A 21480-nucleotide genomic window follows, 5' to 3' on the forward strand; every position below is an offset into this window, starting at 1 on the left:
TCAAACACTGCAAATATCACTATGACCTTGAAATATTCTACATTTTCCTTCCATGATAAAACTGACAGATTCGATAATAATATCCCAGCACAGTGGTTTCATATTAAAAACAATTCTACAGGCCGTGTGATTAACTCAGTGATTTACTCCTCTCTCTGTCCTGCAACTTTAACCTGGCAAATCACTGCTGCTACGCGTCCCCCCCCCCCCCCCCCCCCCCCTTTAGTGTACGTGCACATTGCATATAAGCGAAACACAATCCTGTCAGGATAGGTTATAACAAAAACCTTGTTTATCTCACCAACGTCATAAATGAAGGAAAAGCTAAAGGTGGGATCTCAGGGGGCTAAAGCTGCAAACTGTGTTCTCTCGCTATTTATTCTGCTTTAATTAAACCACATTAACATTATCAATACACATATGTATTGTAAAAAATTCGGGAATCACAGACACAGAAAGATGGCACCTAAACTTGAGTCACAATTACCTTATCAGGGCAAAACAGAACAAAACTGCTCTGGAAATATCAACTTATCCAACAGCGGAAAACAACGTATGTGCATCGAAAATGAATCATTGATTCGGTCAATTTAGGGGGAGTGAATTTTTTGCCTTTCAGCCAATCAGGATGATTTCAACATTCTAGAGTCGAGAGTAGATAAAATCTTAGTTTAGGTAGGAAGCCACCAGTTGTGCAAGAGGAAGGTGATTTACCACAATGCTCACACCACTAGCAACTTTGATTCTTCTTATTTCAGTGTGTAAGTGTGACTTTTTAAGGATATGATAATATCGATATATAATATTATATGATAAGATTATATTGAACTATGTTAAAGTACAGCTAAAAGATAATGGCCTGAACCAGTCTGACGGCAGATATTATCGGTCTTTATATCTTGTAAATTTGTTTATGTTCCTTTTCTTCAGCTCTGACTCAACCTGCGGAGTTTCCTCCCCAGATCTCCTTGATGGAGGTTGGAATTGGTCAAAATGCATCTTTACAATGTCAGGTTTCAGAGAAGGAAGGCAAATTCTTCCATTGGTACAAACAGACTCATGGATACCTGATCCAAACAGTCGCCACAGGAACTTTTTCCATGCAATCGCTCCAGGGGCAATTTAGGAACTCGCGTTTCGCAGTAACAGAGGGGATGTCCCATTATTCTCTGACCATCGCAAATGTGGCGAAGGAGGATGAAGCAACATACTTCTGTCAAAATGGAACGGCGTACTCACAGACCTTTGTGAATGGCATCTTCCTGGCTGTGAACGGTAAACCATTTTTTACTTTTCATTTCTAATTTAGCTCATTGAAGTGTTTTGTTTTATTTATTTACAGATACAGTGTTCATGGTCATAAGCCCTTTTTTTCTAATTCAAACCATGCAGATCAGAATCAGCAGAAATCTGTTATTGTGCAACAAAGTCCAGAGACTGCATCAGTCAGACCAGGAGCCTCAGTGATCCTCCAGTGTTCACTTCTCTTCAAGCACAAAGAAAACCTGGTCCAGTGTCCAGGTGAACACAGTGTGCACTGGTTCCGAGCCGGATCAGGACGCTCCCGTCCTGACTTCATTTACACTCAGTGTAGCAGAGATGAACAAGAGGAGAAGAGCTGCGTCTACAGTCTGTCCAAAACTATACACAACTCCTCAGATGCTGGGACTTACTACTGCGCTGTGGTCACATGTGGAGAGATCCTGTTTGGTGGAGGAACCAAAGTGGAGACAAGTACGTTTTTACAGTTCTGTGAAACTTCTGTTTCAATGATCAAACAAGTGCGACCTCTCTGCTCAGGAGACCCAATGCGTTGGTATTCGTAACTTAAGGTAACTGAGAATTAAATACACTGCGTCTGTGAGTAATGACATTAAAGTTAAACTCTACATCAAATTCTAAAATGCAGTAAATTACATCAAATTTAATAAATGCACCATTTGTTACATTACATAAAAAAATTTACAATATAAAATAAATATTCCTCTTGTTTGGTCAAATGTAGCAATGTCTGTTTTTATCAATTCATCAAAAGCTTTTTATTCATATAATTATTGTGTGGTTATCATGACGCTTTGTAATATTAGGTTTAAAGGATTTTGCTTCAAAGCTAGAAATAACCAATTAACGATGGTGTTCCACAAGGATCAGTCGAGGGCTCTTTATTGATTACAATCTATATTAATAATGTAATCTCTTCTCAAACTGACTGATGTCCATTTCACTACTCTTTATGGTTTTACTTATTCTGGAAAATGTTCTGTTTGAGAACCTACAACTTTAGAACTTGAGTGCTCGTCAATGTTAACCTTGAGGTCATCCCTAAGATTGTCCTTGTTTCCTTTTTTTGTGTTTCTCTTTGTATTTCTATTTAATTACAAATAAACCCCAGTGAAATTTTAGGCTAAAAGGTTTTTCACTTGAATAAAAAAAAAAAAAAAAAAGTCTTAAATTGGTCAGAAGTAAATGGGTAGTCAAGAGTTAAATGTCTAATGGAACTTTTTTTTCTGGTTTCAGCACAAGAGCAGAACCTACTGGTAATTGCACTGGGGGTGCTGTTGGCTCTGTGTGTGATTGTGATTGCCGTCCTCGTTTGTCTCCCTCGATCATGAGAGAAACCTGCTGGACATGTAGCTGCAGCTCGGGACGTCATTTGTGAATAATAATCATGCTTCCATTTGTGCAAATTTTGTTTTTCAATTTTGACTTCTTCACACAACTTGTAAATTTGTTTTTATCCTAGGCGACTTACAATTAGTGCTTTCAACATCTATGAGGGGCCATTTTTATTTAGGGGTTCAGTATCTTGCCCAAGGACCCTTCGGCATGCAGATGAGGAAGAGTGACAATTAAACCGGCAACCTTCTTGTTGGCGGACGACCACTCTACCTCTAGGCCAAACCAACCTGTAGGGATGAACCTTGCCTTCAGAGGATAAGGATGTACCATAAAGATTCTAATAGTATTTGTATTTACAGTTAATAACATCAAGCCAACTGTTCTATCAACTGTCAGTCTTGCCATGATTCAAAATAATTATTTCTAAAGATGGGGACATGGAGGCGGTGAACTAATCTATTGGTGGAATTCTCTACAAAATAAAACAAGAGGGAGAAATAAGAGAAATGATGAAACCCTGCAAGGAGTAAATGTGTGTTAATGCTGTTGAAGAAATATTCATGTGGGTGAGGACAGTGCAGAGACTCAGAGACCAGCTGATAGACAAGCCTCTCAAAGCTTAATGTATGTAGTGCTGCATCTGAGTGTGAACATCCGCTGATCACTTGACCCGGGGGCTGCAGGTGGATGGATACACAACAGACAGGAAGACCATGTCTCCAAATGAAGCCTGTACCTGTGCACCTCCATATCCCGGGGCCGTTCAGAAACATGCACACTTCAAGAAAAGCGTGTTCCAGCCTCAATGTCTGTTTGCTAATGTTGCCTTGTTTAATAATAATAAATATAATTCTCTTAATGCACTGAAGACAACAATCTTTGTAATTAATATCATTGATTTGCCTTTGCAATGACATATGTCCTTATTATGGTTCTTATTTCGGTCATACATTAAATATCAGTTCCAAATGACCTGTACAAATCTTCTGTGAAATCTGATAACGCAGTGTACCTCTGTCTGGACACTGCTCCCACCTTGTGGTGAGAAGCAGCTAGTTTGATGATTTAACGTTTTCTTGGTTTACTGATTATTCTGATCAGTGGCACTTCACTGAGATGGACTCACGTTTCATGCTCAGTCAACAGGATCCCACAGGTCCAGATAGTTACTGTGCCACATGCATATAGAGCAGATTAGACAGTTAAATTCACTAATGTCACATGTTTAAGTGTTTACACCAAATATCTTACATATTTTCTTAACATGTACAGTAATACAAAGCATTCACTCTATTGCAGGAATAAATCCACTCTATTTTCACACACTTATTAAGCCTGTAACTCCTAAAAACAAACTAGTCTTTAGAGTTTATTTACATGCATATGTTAATGAGTTCAACCACAACAATGTGCAAATGACCCAAGAACCATTTATTCTGACAGAATGTCTTTGACGCATCTTTAAGCCACAAGACTCAACATCAGCAGGAATGCACCTCTCAACTTGAACAAGATCCCTCAGCAGCTTTCACAGTTTCTCTTTCTGAATAAAACCTCAATGAAACACAAAACAACTATTCACAATCCCAACGCTAAACAATTTAGCTGGAACACTTACTTTGTTTTATTGTTATGTTTCTGCACAAGTGATGAACCAGTTTTGAGTTTAGAGTAATTACTTTCATTTTCCAACAATTACAAACATCTGGTTCAACTCCACAGGTTTAGCAGGATGTAGTGCAGGTAACTTTGAATAACTGTTGGAATAATGTTTTTGATTTAATAGGATATTAAGAAGTAAAGGGATATAGAATACAATAACCTGAAGCATTTCAATGCCAAAGCTTTGAAGCCCGAATCAATTCTGACAGCACTGAACAATATATAACTACACTGTAAGATTCTGCTTCCTCAAATGACAAAATACAATCTTACAAATGGTTTATATTTAATTAATTAAAGACAAAAAGGTGTATGAAGCTCTTTGACACAGTGAAATGCTGCACGAGCCAGTGATGACCCCCCCCCCCCCCCAGACACACACAGCACATCAAGCTCAGCATGTTGAGCTGGGAGGTGGTTGTGGTCACACCGTCCATCCTCTGTATTCTCGACAGGCGGCTGTGAGCAGGAAGCAGAGCTCCACTGCCACAGTATCTCAGAAACACATTCACATCGAGTTTACAAAACACAACAAACTGTACAACATCAAAAAAGACTAAAGAATGAAAGTTCATGGTACAACTGGAACTACCTGTAAAACATGTCTAAGTAATAATTATATATTTTCAAGTTATGGGGTTAAAACTACAGCAAAAAACATAGAAACACATGTGCACAGTCACCACCAAAGACCAAATGGATACTTAACCATTGCTGTGGCGAGGGTTTCGTATTTAGATGTGAATATGAGGGGGGGTTTTCTCAAGCTCAGTTTCAAGAAGCTGAGCTCGTTCTGGTTTTATATCTGTTATTAAAACGTCCAGTGGAAAACCAGTGTTTTATTGTTTTATGTTTGTTAATATCACATCAACTTACAGGAGTAGTTGAGGATCACACACTTGCAAAATGTATGCTTTGATCTTAACTTAACTTTTGACCCATTATCAACAAGTAATTCATCAGTTGTTAAATTCTGTTTCAGTGTACATCAGCTGACAGTGATGCAGTGGCAGCAGGTACAAAGTAATACTGAATGAAATAATATTCAATAAAAACTCCACCACAACAAAATAACATGAAGATTTTATATATTACATTATATAGATAAGTAATAGTTTAAGATGCACAAGTTCATTTGGAATTTGTTTTTAGATACATGTGTTTGTCAATAAGGGGTCTTGTTATTGCAAGAGGAGAACAATGAATCAAATGGTACTTTGTCAAAAACTCAAACCAACAGAATATCTTCCCCAGATTTAAAAATATTGCAGACTTTTTTTGCTGTATAAAAAATATGTAAAAAAAAATACCAGGCTGTCGTAACATATATATATATATATAACTAAATGTTTTTATACATCCATGGCTCTTTAGCCGGCCTGTTCCAGGGTCAGATGAGGTGCACTAATGAAGTTTCCAACGTGGCTGAAATTACTAAAAAATGAAATATTAGAAATTGAAATTTATTTTCCTAATTTTTCAAGCTCAATTTCAAAGCTGTATCAATAACCTGTAACTCTCTGAATGTCAATTATCATTCAAAGGCACAGATGAGAATAGGACCTCCACAATGACGGGAAACAAATGAAAATACACATATATTTGAACACACACACACACAAACACTTTCAGCTTGTTCAACTAAAATCCGCCTGCTGAAGTTGTGTGTCGCTCTTCCCTCACTACATTTCCGTTTGAAGCCCCTGTTCGGGTGTGTGGTGAGTCAACAGCCTCAGTGGTTGGTGTCAGGGCAGACAGACGGCCCAGCCTTCTCTCAGTGTAGCTGCAGTCTGTGGTTTTACTTGTTGTCGTGGCAGACGTGAACCTGAACAGAGACCGATGGAGGAGTTTCTGTGTTTGAGTATCTGTCCTCTGGCATTTTATGAAAAGCTGCACATGTTTTAAATGCATATGTACATAACATGTCAATTGTATCCCAACTACAAAATGCTAATTTTGTTTTAATTGTTTGCCATACAGCTGTCTGCAGTTGTGGAAAAATACAAAGCACGTCAGTCAAAACCACTGAAACTCCTCCCCCCTGTCGGTTTGTGTGAGTGTGTCCATCTGCATTAGACAAAGTTGTGCAGTGAAACAAAATCAAAAAATTGCTGTGGTCCACGGTTAATTTAAATAATTTCACATTTTCTTTTGCTGCTGTGAAAAGTTTCTTGTGATATTGGGTCTTGATTAATCTGGAGTGCAAACATCAACCGTTTTTGAGAAATGTATTCAGGTTATCTAGAACAGCAGAGAGGGAAACGCAGCTTTCAGCCACTAACTAGTTTCACGTTAACATGCTGCAACTTGTTAGGGAGCGAAGTAGCAACAGATATTTAAAAAACAAGGATGTTCTGTTAAAAAAAGAGTTCATCTGGGCTGCATGATAATTATAGATTGCTCCATTTCATCAATACAATACAAATAAAAACAATGTGTAGCGTATTAAGACGTCACAAGCCATAAGCACTTGAATTCTTTTACTTATATATATATAAGCTCAGGTCTATTCTGAGTAAACATCCTCAGTGGTTGGTCAAAGGGCAGAGGCGGCCCACCACAGCCTACGTCTGTGTGTGCAGCGTTTGCAGGAGACTTTGTTCGTTCTGAAGACAGCTGTGCAGAATGAATTAAACTAAAAGCTATGAAACTTCAGAGTTAGAGGCAGTTTTTCTCTCGACAATAACTTCATACAGTATTTTTATACTTATAGAAAGATCGAACGTGATGCGACATAAAAAGCTCATGTGCTTCTTTGACATTTGTTTCCACAGCCCACTGTCGAAACCACCGACTTCTTTCTGTTGGCCTCATTCTTGATGTTTCCAAAAATGAATCTGAAAAAGTGTTAACAAAGAGTTAACCATTTATTCTCTGTTTTTTTTTTAAACAAGCTTAGGCCCTGAAACCTTTTCTTTCAGTTCAGATAACAACATCGAGTATATGTTTTCAGCATTTAGTGTTTCTACCAGCTAACACATTTGGGTACAACTAGGCCTGCACTGTCACAGCAGATGTTGTATCTTGAAGAACAACTTTGTTTTACTGACACCACAGGAGCAGTATGGAGGCATTTTATGTTTTTTTTTTTACATTTGAAGTGGTAACCTTTCATTTCAATTGTATTGGATTTGGCTGCAACGCTGTTTACCCCTGACACTCCAAAAGTGTTTTGTTGACTGAGACACTTCACCAAGCCCACCCCCCCCCCCCCCCCTCCATCGGCATAGTGGTGAGTATTTTTGGGGTGAACTATTCCTTTAACATTATAATCAAAATTTCACAAAAACTACACAACCGATTTCTTCTATTTTACCTTCAATGTGACCATTTAGAGCCTTTTTTTCTTTCAATTGGGTGATTGCCAAGTTTAGGGGGCAGTGCAGTTTGTATGTTTCAGCCAATCAGATTGTATCGACTGTTAACATCTCGATGACCGTATCAGTATATCTTTCATTTGGAGGGGAAGCATGAGTAGGTCTACAGAACGCCCCTGCACCACAATGTTTGGGCAACTGGCTGCTTTGATTATTTTTGGTACAAAGGGTGAGTACATGACTGTAGCAAAAATACTACTGGAAATTATTGTTTAACCATCAATACTGTGTTTGTAGATATATAAATACGGTATATTATACAAGGCTTAACTGTGTTATTTGTCTCTTTTCTTCAGCTCTGATTCTAACTGCAGAGGTTCCTCAGCTGATCTCTCTGACTGAGGTGGAACGCGGCAACAACATTAGTTTGAAATGTCCAGTCTCTGAAAACAGATTCTTTTATTGGTATAAACAGTCTTTTGGACATGCGTTGCAAACAGTTGCTTCAAGTATAATAAACAAGACTGAAGTCAATGATTCACGTTTCACACTCACACGAGTGGATGATCGGTATCTTCTTAACATCAGTAATGTCAGCAAAGAGGATGAAGCAACATACTTCTGTCAGACTGGATCAACGTATCAACTGACTTTCGTCGGTGGCACTTTCTTGGCTGTGAACGGTAAAATACTTTGTACTGTCAGTGTCTGAGCGCATGTGAGAGACAATGTTTGTAAGTAACAATTTTCATTGTGAAGTGATTTAATGCCTTTTTCAAATAAATGCTGCAGATCAGGATCAGCAGAAACATTACAGCGTGAAACAAAGTCCAGAGACTGCGTCAGTCAGACCAGGAGCCTCAGTGATCCTCCAGTGTTCACTTCTCTCTGAGCACAAAGAAAACCTGGTCCAGTGTCCAGGTGAACACAGTGTGCACTGGTTCAGAGCCGGATCAGGACGCTCCCATCCCAGCTTCATTTACACTCAGAGCAGCAGGAGAGATGGACAAGAGGAGAAGAGCTGCGTCTACAGTCTGTCCAAAACTATACACAACTCCTCAGATGCTGGGACTTACTACTGCGCTGTGGTCACATGTGGAGAGATCCTGTTTGGTGGAGGAACCAAAGTGGAGACGAGTATGTATTATATTATATTCAGAGTTATTCATGATTGATTGATTAATGTATTTAATGTAAGCAAAGAGTTTAAGAGAGACACATTATGTTGATAAAAACATGAAGCTTTTTTGCTGTGAGCTCAACAATTCCATCATATACCAGCTTGCAATACTATAAATAAAAATATCAATAAATTTAAATACAAAATAAAAAAGTGTTCAGGCCATCACTGTTATAACATTGCAACATAATGTTGTCCCATTATGTCTCTGTTAACAAGTATTCTAAATGTATTATTGTATATTTACTTTATTATTAATATGCTATTTTTTACTATTATTATTATATTATTATTATTATTATTCTACTTTGTATTGGCAACTCCAGAGCTTCCCTGCAAGGGTTTTTTCAAATGATTATATTTGCACTTGTAACTGGAGTGACAGTAAAACTTCTTGAATCTGGAAAAGAAAGAGATGCCAATAACAAATGATTAATCCCAAAATTCCATAATCAGATAGTGTTTAATGTCTAAATGGAAATGTCTCTGATTCAGGATCAGAACTGGACCCACTTGTCCTTGTGTTTGCGGTGCTGTTGGTCTGTTGTGTGACCGTGATTGTCGTCCTTAGTGTCAAAGTAAATCAAAGAGTTTGCAGACATTGTAAAGGTAAGTTGATCAAACTGACATTTTGACAATTGTTTAATTATGCATGTCATGCACCGGTGTTTAGCTCAGGTTTAATTTTTAATTATTAGCAATTTTGCATCTTAAGTCCTGAAAATAGTGGATCTCTACTGGAAAATCCACCTTCATGTCTCCTTTGGAACAACATGCATTTGGGTTCAATTTTACCAACTGTCTATTTATTAATTATAGAATGTGTGTATGGTTACTAATTCAGCAGATAAAGTGTTCAAGTTTTTCCTTTTATTTAACAGGCACCATGAGCACCTTCCATCACAAAGAACATGGCAGGTCAAGTCTGGATCAATCAAATAATTGGGTAAATAAATATACTTTAAAGTTGCTATGATCAATATTTTTGCGTTAACAATTGATCGATGTGTAACTAAGTCAGAGTGTGTAATTAAAGTGACATTTAAGTCAAGAAATTGACGAATTTTAGTAAATTGTACAATTATATCATAGCTATTTAAATTTACATACAAACCACTAAAAACTCAATGGAACACGCAACTGGTGAATCTTGCAAGAAAACTAAGATATTGGGAATAACAAATATATATTTAATATTGCCAGTGACCATTTTAAGACTGTGGAGTTTTAACTATTTTATTTTAGGATAACAATATTGTATTCATAACCCTGACCATGTGTATTTTGTCAAAGAAAACTGCAAAACACAAGGTACTCATGTAAAATTGTAGAGAGTGGTATCAAATTTATCTCAAGTGGTGGATGAAGGACGAACACGCAACGTACACCAAGTCATTATGTTCTTAACTTTAACTTGATATTACAGCTTTATTCTGAAAGAAATGTTCGCCATCAACACTGTATGTTGTTCTTTTGCAGGAATGTGAAGCAGAGGAATTGACCTATGTAGCACCGACTTTCTTTGAAAGGAGAGCAAGAGTGGAGGAGAAGAAAGAGTCACCACATCAGTGCTTGTACTCTTCTGTAAAGCGCAGCTGAGCGCATCACCACATCCAGCAACATCCCTCTTCACCGGTATAGCAGGGCCTCTGCCATTTGGTTGGGTACCAAAATCTGTATTTTTAAGGCTAGCGACCAAATTATACTGGTGAGTATGTAAACGTGAGTGACACCGTCTACAGAACAGCAACACCATGGGACGGCTGCGTGTCGCGGTTGTCAGAAGTAATTTTTTAAAATGTATACACTATACAGTTTGAAGATGTTTACTCTCCTGTCCTGCAAATATTTCACAATAAAAGCCCATTAAACGGTCTTATGAACAGTATCCAACTCTCTCGGCTGTGCAACAAAAATCGGATCAATGCTGTCGGTCACTTTGACTTGACTCATCTTGAGGGATTCAGTATTTGGTTCCTTCTACTGTCATTTAGTTTCCTGAGCTAACCAGCCTTGTTTGCTGTTAGCCGAGCTTGGTGTACATTGTGTTCGATGCCAGACAAAATGTTGGAGGGTAGTAACCGGAACAGAATGACTGAGTTAGTGGTTACGTTGGCAGCTGGTGATTCACCAACAAGCCCTTCGAGTATTCAGAGAAACAAAAATGAATGCTGACAATGCGAGTGTGAACTACAACTTTTACGATCTTTTTCTTTGTTGTTTTTTTTGGTGATGGCATGTTTCAGTATTTCTGTTTCACCATAATTCATCAATGTATTGGCCTATTTGATTGACATTGTTATTTGTTTTAATAAAGACTGGTTTATGTTCATGTTGATGTTTTCTCTCAGATTTCTAAGAGGGCGATCTATTCATATACACTTACGGACTCTGAACATTCAACTTTCAACATTAATACAGAGTTGTTTTTGGGGAGTTATAACATCTCACATATTTTTTTTCAAAGTTACTGGTGTGGTGTGGATTTACCCATTTCAATAAACTATTCTTGTTGCAATAACATGATAGATTTTCTTCCTTTTGGTCTAATCCTTTACAAATCCTCAGAATTTGCTTGAGATTAAATGATAGGTATAAAATTAGGACTATGTCCATTTAAATATATTGATATAAATTGAAAGGTTTAATTTTCTATGTTTATATTTGAAAAAAACTAAAAAAAAAATTATATTTAATATACCATGAAAGAACCAAAAGGTTTAATGAATATCATAAAATGAAACAAAAAAGTAACAAACAAGAGAAACAAAACTATGTCAGTCGTCTGAGAATGATGACAAATATTCAAAAAGGAACAAATAAAGAACTTTTATAATTATCAGTTTCTTTTCTATTGGACTTTCAGTCAAACACTGCAAATATCACTATGACCTTGAAATATTCTACATTTTCCTTCCATGTTAAAACTGACAGATTCGATAATTTCCCAGCACAGTGGTTTCATATTAAAAAAAATTCTACAGACCGTGTGATTAACTCAGTGATTTACTCCTCTCTCTGTCCTGCAACTTTAACCTGGCAAATCACTGCTGCTACGCGTCACCCCCCCCCCCCTTTAGTGTACGTGCACATTGCATATAAGCGAAACACAATACTGTCAGGATAGGTTATAACAAAAACCTTGTTTATGTCACTAACGTCATTAATGAAGGAAAAGCTAAAGGTGGGATCTCAAGGGGCTAAAGCAGAAAATGGTGTTCTCTCGCTACTTATTCTGCTTTAATTAAACCACATTAACATTATCGATACACATATGTATTGTAAAAAATTCGGGAATCACAGACACATGTGGAGAGATCCTGTTTGGTGGAGGAACCAAAGTGCAGACAAGTACGTTTTTACAGTTCTGTGAAACTTCTGTTTCAATGATCAAACAAGTGCGACCTCTCTGCTCAGGAGACCCAATGCGTTGGTATTGGTAACTTAAGGGAACTGAGAATTAAATACACTGCGTCTGTGATTAATGACATTAAAGTTAAACTCTACATCAAATTCTAAAAGGCAGTAAATTACATCAAATTTAATAAATGCACCATTTGTTACACTACATAAAAAAAATTATAATATAAAATAAATATTCCTCTTGTTTGGTCAAATATAGCAATGTCTGTTTTTATCAATTCATCAAAAGCTTTTTATTCATATAATTATTGTGTGGTTATCATGACGCTTTGTAATATTAGGTTTAAAGGATTTTGCTTCAAAGCTAGAAATAACCAATTAAAGATGGTGTTCCACAAGGATCAGTCGAGGGCTCTGTCTTGATTACAATCTATATTAATAATGTAATCTCTTCTCAAACTGACTGATGTCCACTTCACTACTGTTTATGGTTTTACTTATTCTGGAAAATTTTCTGTTTGAGAACCTACAAATTTAGTACTTGAGTACTCGTCAATGTTAACCTTGAGCTCGTCCCTAAGATTGTCCTTATTTCGTATTTTGGTGTATCTCTTTGTATTTCTATTTAATTACAAATGAACCTCAGTGAAATTTTAGGCTAAAAGGTTTTTGACTTGAATAAAAAAAGAAAAAAAAAGTCTTAAATTGGTCAGAAGTAAATGGGTAGTCAAGAGTTAAATGTCTAATGGAAGTTTTTTTTCTGGTTTCAGCACAAGAGCAGAACCTACTGGTAATTGCACTGGGGGTGCTGTTGGCTCTGTGTGTGATTGTGATTGCCGTCCTCGTTTCTCTCCCTCGATCATGAGAGAAACCTGCTGGACATGTAGCTGCAGCTCGGGACAATCATTGGTGAATAATGATCATGTTTGTGCAAATTTTGTTTTTCAGTTTTGACTTCTTCACACAACTTGTAAATTTGTTTTTATCCTAGGCGACTTACAATTAGTGCTTTCAACATCTATGAGGGGCCATTTTTATTTAGGGGTTCAGTATCTTGCCCAAGGACCCTTTGGCATGCAGATGGGGAAGAGTGACAATTAATCCGGCAACCTTCTTGTTGGCGGACAACCACTCTACCACTAGGCCAAACCAACCTGTAGGGATGAACCTTGCCTTCAGAGGATAAAGATGTACCATAAAGATCTAATAGTATTTGTATTTACAGTTAATAACATCAAGCCAACTGTTCTATCAACTGTCAGTCTTGCCATGATTCAAAATAATTATTTCTAAAGATGGGGACATGGAGGCGGAGAACTAATCTATTGGTGGAATTCTCTACAAAATAAAAGAAGAGGGAGAAATAAGAGAAATGATGAAACCTTGCAAGGAGTAAATGTGTGTTAATGCTGTTGAAGAAATATTCATGTGGGTGAGGACAGTGCAGAGACTCAGAGACCAGCTGATAGACAAGCCTCTCAAAGCTTAATGTGTGTAGTGCTGCATCTGAGTGTGAACATCCGCTGATCACTTGACCCGGGGGCTGCAGGTGGATGGATACACAACAGACAGGAAGACCATGTCTCCAAATGAAGCCTGTACCTGTGCACCTCCATATCCCGGGGCCATTCAGAAACATACACACTTCAAGAAAAGCGTGTTCCAGCCTCAATGTCTGTTTGCTAATGTTGCCTTGTTTAATAATAATAATAAATATATTTCTCTTAATTCACTGAAGACAACAATCTTTGTAATTAATATCATTGATTTGCCTTTGCAATGACATATGTCCTTATTATGGTTCTTATTTCGGTCATATATTAAATATCAGTTCCAAATGACCTGTACAAATCTTCTGTGAAATCTGATAACGCAGTGTACCTCTGTCTGGACACTGCTCCCACCTTGTGGTGAGAAGCAGCTAGTTTGATGATTTAACGTTTTCTTGGTTTACTGATTATTCTGATCAGTGGCACTTCATTGAGATGGACTCACGTTTCATGCTCAGTCGACAGGATCCCACAGGTCCAGATAGTTACTGTGCCACATGCATATAGAGCAGATTAGACAGTTAAATTCACTAATGTCACATGTTTAAGTGTTTACACCAAATATCTTACATATTTTCTTAACATGTACAGTAATACAAAGCATTCACTCTATTGCAGGAACAAATCCACTCTATTATCACACACTTATTAAGCCTGTAACTCCTAAAAACAAACTAGTCTTTAGAGTTTATTTACATGCATATGTTAATGAGTTCAACCACAACAATGTGCAAATGACCCAAGGACCATTTATTCTGACAGAATGTCTTTGACGCATCTTTAAGCCACAAGACTCAACATCAGCAGGAATGCACCTCTCAACTTGAACAAGATCCCTCAGCAGCTTTCACAGTTTCTCTTTCTGAATAAAACCTCAATGAAACACAAAACAACTATTCACAATCCCAACGCTAAACAATTTAGCTTGAACACTTACTTTGTTTTATTGTTATGTTTCTGCACAAGTGATGAATCAGTTTTGAGTTTAGAGTAATTACTTTCATTTTCCAACAATTACAAACATCTGGTTCAACTCCAAAGGTTTAACAGGATGTAGTGCAGGTAACTTTGAATAACGGTTGGAATAATTTTTTTGATTTAATAGGATATTAAGAAGTAAAGGGATATAGAATACAGTAACCTGAAGCGTTTCAATGCCAAAGCTTTGAAGCCCGAATCAATTCTGACAGCACTGAACAATATATAACTACACTGTAAGATTCTGCTTCCTCAAATGACAAAAAATACAATCTTACAAATGATTTATATTTTATTAATTAAAGACAAAAAGGTGTATGCAGCTCTTTGACACAGTGCAATGCTGCACGAGCCAGTGATGACCCCCCCCCCCCCCACAGCACATCAAGCTCAGCATGTTGAACTGGGAGGTGGTTGTGGTCACACCGTCCATCCTCTGTATTCTCGACAGGCGGCTGTGAGCAGGAAGCAGAGCTCCACTGCCACAGTATCTCAGAAACACATTCACATCGAGTTTACAAAACACAGCAAACTGGACAACATCAAAAAAGACCAAAGAGTGGAGGTTCATGGTACAACCGGAACTACCTGTAAAACATGTCTAAGTAATAATTATATATTTTCAAGTTATGGGATTAAAACTAGAGCAAAAAACATAGAAACACATGTGTACAGTCACCACCAAAGACCAAATGGAAACTTAAGCATTGCTGTGGTGAGGGTTTCGTATTTAGATGTGAATATGAGGGGGGGTTTTTCACGCTCAGTTTCAAGAAGCTGAGCTCGTTCTGGTTTTATATCTGTTATTAAAACGTCCAGTGGAAAACCAGTGTTTTATTGTTTTATTTTTGTTAATATCACATCAACTTACAGGAGTAGTTGAGGATCACACACTTGCAAAATGTCTGCTTTGATCTTAACTTAACCTTTGGCCAATTATCAACAAGTAATTCAGCAGTTGTTAAATTCTGTTTCAGTGTACATCAGCTGACAGTGATGCAGTGGCAGCAGGTACAAAGTAATACTGAATGAAATAAAATTCAATAAAAACTCCACCACAACAAAATAACATGAAGATTTTATGTATTACATTATATAGATAAGTAATAGTTTAGGATGCACAAGTTCATTTGGAATTTGTTTTTAGATACATGTGTTTGTAAATAAGGGGTCTTGTTATTGCAAGAGGAGAACAATGAATCAAATGGTACTTTGTCAAAAACTCAAACCAACAGAATATCTTCCCCAGATTTAAAAATATTGCAGACTTTTTTTGCTGTATAAAAAATATGTAAAAAAAAATACAAGGCTGTCGTAACATATATATATATATATAACTAAATGTTTTTATAAATCCATGGCTCCTCAGCCGGCCTGTTCCAGGGTCATATGAGGTGCACTAATGAAGTTTCCAACGTGGCTGAAATTATTAGAAAATGAAATATTTGAAATTGAAATTTATTTTCCTAATTTTTCAAGCTTAATTTCAAAGCTGTATCAATAACCTGTAACTCTCTGAATGTCAATTATCATTCAAATGCACAGATGAGGATAGGATCTCCACAATGAGGGGAAACAAATGAAAATACACATATATTTTAACACACACACACACACACACACACACACACACACACACACACACACACACACACACACACACACACACACACACACAGCTTGTTCCACTAAAATCCGCCTGCTGAAGTTTTGTGTCGCTCTTCCCTCACTACATATCAGTTTGAAGCCCCTGGTCGGGTGTGTGGTGAGTCAACAGCCTCAGTGGTTGGTCTCAGGGCAGACACACGGCCCAGCCTTCTCTCAGTGTGGCTGCAGTCTGTGGTTTTACTTGTTGTCGTGGCAGACGTGAACCTGAACAAAGACCGATGGAGGAGTTTTATGTGTTTGAGTATCTGTCCTCTGGCATTTTATGAAAAGCTGCACATGTTTTAAAAGCGTTTGTTCATAACATGTAAATTGTATCCGAAATACAAATGGCTCATTTTGTATGAATTAAACAAAATTATTATTTATTTTTTTATAATTATCTATGCTTTTTCCCCCCAAATCCCCGAGCTGACGTCCTGATTAGTGCAAACTCTGCAAGAAGAGCAACACAACTTCAGCCACTAATTAGTTTCACGTTTACATGTTACAACTTGTTAGGGAGCGAAGTAGCGACAGATATTTAAAAAACAAGAGTGTTCAGTTAAAAAAGTGAGTGAGGTCATCTGGGCTGCATGATAATTATAGATTGCTCCATATCATGAATGCAATACAAATCAAAACAATGTGTAGTGTATTAAGACTTCATAAGCATGTCTATACCATTATTTTTCCTTAATGTAGATAGGCATTTTACTGAGTGTCATTCTAGACGCTCCCTTCACTGGCTACCAGTTGTTGCCCGCATCCGGTTCATAACACTAGTACTTGTGTACCATGCTGTGAACGGATCAGGTCCAGTCTCCATCCAGGACATGGTCAAACGTTACACCCCAGCACGCTCACTCCGCTCTGCTTCGGCTAATCGGCTCGTTGCTCCCTCACTGCTAAACACTCATCAAAATCATGACTGTTTGCTGTCCTGGCTCCTAAATGGTGGAATGAGCTCCCCATGGACATCCGGACATCTGAACGTTTACACATCTTCCACAGCAAACTAAAAACACACCTCTTCCGACTATACCTTGAATAAATAAAAATAAATAATTAAAAACAACTTTTTTAAACTAACACTTTAGTAGCATTTAAATGGAACTTACTTATAGCACTTTGTAGTTTTGCTTTGTTGTGAAGCAATTGTACTTTCTTGATTCTTGTCGTCCTGGGTCTGTACCCTCGGGGTTGAGTGCACTTATTGTAAGTCGCTTTGGATAAAAGCGTCAGCTAAACGACATGTAATGTAATGTTGATGTTTGACGATGGCTTCCTTCTTGCAGAGTGAAAATGTATCAATTTCCTTTTTGAATGCAACAGATTAGTTTCGGATTTGCATATCTAAGCACGAAACAACAACTGAACCATGAGAGGAAATTTCTGAAAATTTCTTACATGTTTAATCTCACTAGCAAATAAGGTTACTTCCTTTGTCCTCTTAGACACTGGCTTGATTTTAAATTTATTTAAATAAAACAAAAATTTTAATTGAAAGAAAAACTGTTTTGTTTTTGAGAAACCCAAATTAATGCACCAATCATTGTATGAAGTTTTGAATCTTCTATTTTAGCTTCAATGTGGTCATTTTGAGCCTATTTTCTCTCAAGTTTAAAATGAATTGCATGATTGGCAAGTTTAGGGGGCAGTGCAGTTTGTATGTTTCAGCCAATCAGATTGTATCCGACTGTTAACATCTCGATGACCGTATCAGTATATCTTTCATTTGGAGAGGAAGCATGAGTAGGTCTACAGAACGCCGCTGCACCACAATGTTTGGGGAACTGGCTGCTTTGATTATTTTTGGTACAAAGGGTGAGTACATGACTATAGCAAATATACTACTGGAAATGATTGTTTAACCATCGATACTGTGTTTGTAGATTTATAAATACGGTATATTATACAAGGCTTAACTGTGTTATTTGTCCCTTTTCTTCAGCTCTGATTCTAACTGCAGAGGTTCCTCAGCTGATCTCTCTGACTGAGGTGGAACGCGGCAACAACGTCAGTTTGAAATGTCCAGTCTCTGAAAACAGATTCTTTTATTGGTATAAACAGTCTTTTGGACATGCGTTGCAAACAGTTGCTTCAAGTATAATAAACAAGACTGAAGTCAATGATTTACGTTTCACACTCACACGAGTGGATGATCAGTATCTTCTTAACATCAGTAATGTCAGCAAAGAGGATGAAGCAACATACTTCTGTCAGACTGGATCAACCTTTCAACTGACTTTCGTCGGTGGCACCTTCTTGGCTGTGAACGGTAAAATACTTTGTACTGTCAGTGTCTGAGCGCATGTGAGAGACAATGTTTGTAAGTAACAATTTTCATTGTGAAGTGATTTAATGCCTTTTTCAAATAAATGCTCCAGATCAGGATCAGCAGAAACATTACAGCGTGAGACAAAGTCCAGAGACTGCGTCAGTCAGACCAGGAGCCTCAGTGATCCTCCAGTGTTCACTTCTCTCTGAGCACAAAGAAAACCTGGTCCAGTGTCCAGGTGAACACAGGGTGAACTGGTTCAGAGCCGGATCAGGACGCTCCCATCCCAGCTTCATTTACACTCAGAGCAGCAGGAGAGATGGACAAGAGGAGAAGAGCTGCGTCTACAGTCTGTCCAAAACTATACACAACTCCTCAGATGCTGGGACTTACTACTGTGCTGTGGTCACATGTGGAGAGATCCTGTTTGGTGGAGGAACCAAAGTGCAGACAAGTACGTTTTTACAGTTCTGTGAAACTTATGCTTTAATAATCAAGAAAAAAGTTTGACCTCTCTGCTCAGGAGACCCAATGCGTTGGTATTGGTAACTTAAGGTAACTGAGAAATAAATGCAGAGCGAGAAATCACGTTATGATTAAACTCTACACTTAATTCTTAAACGCAGTAAATTACATAACCAATTCTTTATGTGCACACATACAATTTAATAAATGCGCCATCTCTGTTACATTACAAAAACATATATGTAATATAAAATAAATATTCCTCTTGTTAGGTCAAATGTAGCAATGTCTGTCTTATCAATTTATCAAACGCTTTTGTTTCATATAATTATTGTGTATTTATCTTGACCCTTAGTAATAGTTTTAAGGATTTTGTGTCAAAACTAGAAATAACCAATTAACGATGGTGTTCCACAAGGATCAGTTCTTGTTTCTGTCTTAATTACAATCTATATTAATAATGTAATCTGTTTTCAAACTGACTGATGTCCACTTCACTATTCTTTATGGTTTTAAATATTCTGAACAATGTTCTGTTTGAGAACCTACAACTTTAGTACTTGAGTGCTCGTCAATGTTAACCTTGAGCTCGTCCCTAAGATTGTCCTTGTTTCCTATTTTTGTGTTTCTCTTTGTATTTCTATTTAATTACAAATAAACCTCAGTGAAATTTTAGGCTAAAAGGTTTTTGCCTTTAAAAAAAAAAAAAGTCATAAATTAGTCAGAAGTAAATGGATAGTCAAGAGTTAAATGTCTAATGGAACTTTTTTTTCTGGTTTCAGCACAAGAGCAGAACCTACTGGTAATTGCACTGGGGGTGCTGTTGGCTCTGTGTGTGATTGTGATTGCCGTCCTCGTTTCTCTCCCTCGATCATGAGAGAAACCTGCTGGACATGTAGCTGCAGCTCGGGACAATCATTGGTGAATAATAATCATGCTTCCATTTGTGCAAATTTATATTTTCAGTATTGACTTGTTTTTTACCACTGACCTCAAGCCTCGGATCAAAAGCCAGATCATTAATGGAGATAATGCTATTTAGTTTGGGTTATTGCCTTGTTTTTCCCACCCTGTAGGGATGAACCTTGCCTTCAGAGGACAAGGATGTACCATAAAGATTTAATAGTATTTGTAATTACAGTTAATAACATCAAGCCAACTGTTGTATCAATTGTCAGTCTTTCCATGATTAAAAATAGTTATTTCTAGAGGGAGAAATAAGAGAAATGATGAAACCCTGCAAGGAGTAAATGCTGTTGAAGAAATATTCATGTGGGTGAGGACAGTGCAGAGACTCAGAGACCAGCTGATAGACAAGCCTCTCAAAGCTTAATGTGTGTAGTGCTGCATCTGAGTGTGAACATCCGCTGATCACTTGATCCGGGGGCTGCAGGTGGATGGATACACAACAGACAGGAAGACCATGTCTCCAAATGAAGCCTGTACCTGTGCACCTCCATATCCCGGGGCCGTTCAGAAACATGCACACTTCAAGAAAAGCGTGTTCCAGCCTCAATGTCTGTTTGCTAATGTTGCCTTGTTTAATAATAATAAATATATTTCTGTTCATGCACTGAAGACAATCATTTTTGTGTTTAATATCATCGATTTGCCTTTGCAATGACTTATGTCCTTATTATGATTATTATTTCGGTCATTTATTAAATATCAGTTCCAAATGACCTGTACAAATCTTCTGTGAAATCTGATAACGCAGTGTACCTCTGTTTGTACACTGCTGCCACCTTGTGGTGAGAAGCAGCTGGTTTGATGATTTAACGTTTTCTTGGTTTACTGATTATTCTGATCAGTGGCATTTCATTGAGATGGACTCACGTTTCATGCTCAGTCGACAGGATCCCACAGGTCCAGATAGTTACTGTGCCACATGCATATAGAGCAGATTAGACAGTTCAATTCACTAATGTCACATGTTTAAGTGTTTACACCAAATATCTTACATATTTTCTTAACATGTACAGTAATACAAAGCATTCTATTGCAGGAACAAATCCACTCTATTTTCACACACTTAATAAAGCCTGTGAATCATAAAAAAAAAGTTTCACACTTTCCATATCACCAAGCATGAGTTTCATCTTCCCTTATGTCACCACTTAGATGGGAAGTATGTGTTTTAATGGGAATGTGTGAATTTAACCCCTTGAGTTTCACTCTTTATGCTTCTGTTTCAAAACAGGTGTAGCTTCAAACATGCCAAAGTCTAAATAAAGTGTGTTTTTATACAAACAAAGATTTTTCCAAATTTCATTTACATACATATGTTAATGAGTTCAACCACAACAATGTGCAAATGACCCAAGAACCATTTATTCTGACAGAATGCATCTTTAAGCCACAAGACTCAACATCAGCAGGAATGCACCTCTCAACTTGGACAAGATCCCTCAGCAGCTTTCA

General features: G+C 37.4%; 3 protein-coding genes across 6 annotated transcripts; all 3 read left to right on the plus strand.

Moving 5' to 3' along the window:
• Nucleotides 1-660: 660 nt before the first annotated feature.
• On the plus strand, nt 661-3482 carry LOC128445757 (uncharacterized). The gene is made up of 4 exons (XM_053428587.1): nt 661-761; nt 931-1275; nt 1393-1734; nt 2518-3482. The coding sequence occupies exons 1-4, from the start codon at nt 719-721 to the stop codon at nt 2610-2612; spliced, it is 825 nt and encodes a 274-aa protein (XP_053284562.1). The 5' UTR covers nt 661-718; the 3' UTR covers nt 2613-3482.
• Nucleotides 3483-7730: 4248 nt separating this feature from the next.
• On the plus strand, nt 7731-13809 carry LOC128445758 (uncharacterized). Of its 4 annotated transcripts, XM_053428589.1 has the most exons (6): nt 7731-7827; nt 7955-8281; nt 8391-8735; nt 9274-9387; nt 9660-9724; nt 10258-11110. In XM_053428589.1, the coding sequence occupies exons 1-6, from the start codon at nt 7752-7754 to the stop codon at nt 10375-10377; spliced, it is 1047 nt and encodes a 348-aa protein (XP_053284564.1). In that variant the 5' UTR covers nt 7731-7751; the 3' UTR covers nt 10378-11110. The 4 variants fall into 4 exon arrangements, with proteins under 4 accessions (XP_053284564.1, XP_053284567.1, XP_053284565.1 ...); XM_053428592.1 differs by lacking the exons at nt 9274-9387; nt 9660-9724; nt 10258-11110 and adding exons at nt 12912-13050; nt 13133-13808; XM_053428590.1 differs by lacking the exon at nt 9274-9387.
• Nucleotides 13810-18051: 4242 nt separating this feature from the next.
• On the plus strand, nt 18052-20642 carry LOC128446075 (uncharacterized). The gene is made up of 4 exons (XM_053429031.1): nt 18052-18140; nt 18268-18594; nt 18704-19048; nt 19842-20642. Exons 1-4 carry the CDS (start codon nt 18065-18067, stop codon nt 19934-19936), a joined length of 843 nt encoding a protein of 280 aa, XP_053285006.1. The 5' UTR covers nt 18052-18064; the 3' UTR covers nt 19937-20642.
• The last annotated feature ends 838 nt before the right edge of the window (nt 20643-21480 follow it).

Source organism: Pleuronectes platessa, chromosome 8 (assembly GCF_947347685.1).
Source record: "Pleuronectes platessa chromosome 8, fPlePla1.1, whole genome shotgun sequence".
NCBI classification, from domain to species: domain Eukaryota; kingdom Metazoa; phylum Chordata; class Actinopteri; order Pleuronectiformes; family Pleuronectidae; genus Pleuronectes; species Pleuronectes platessa.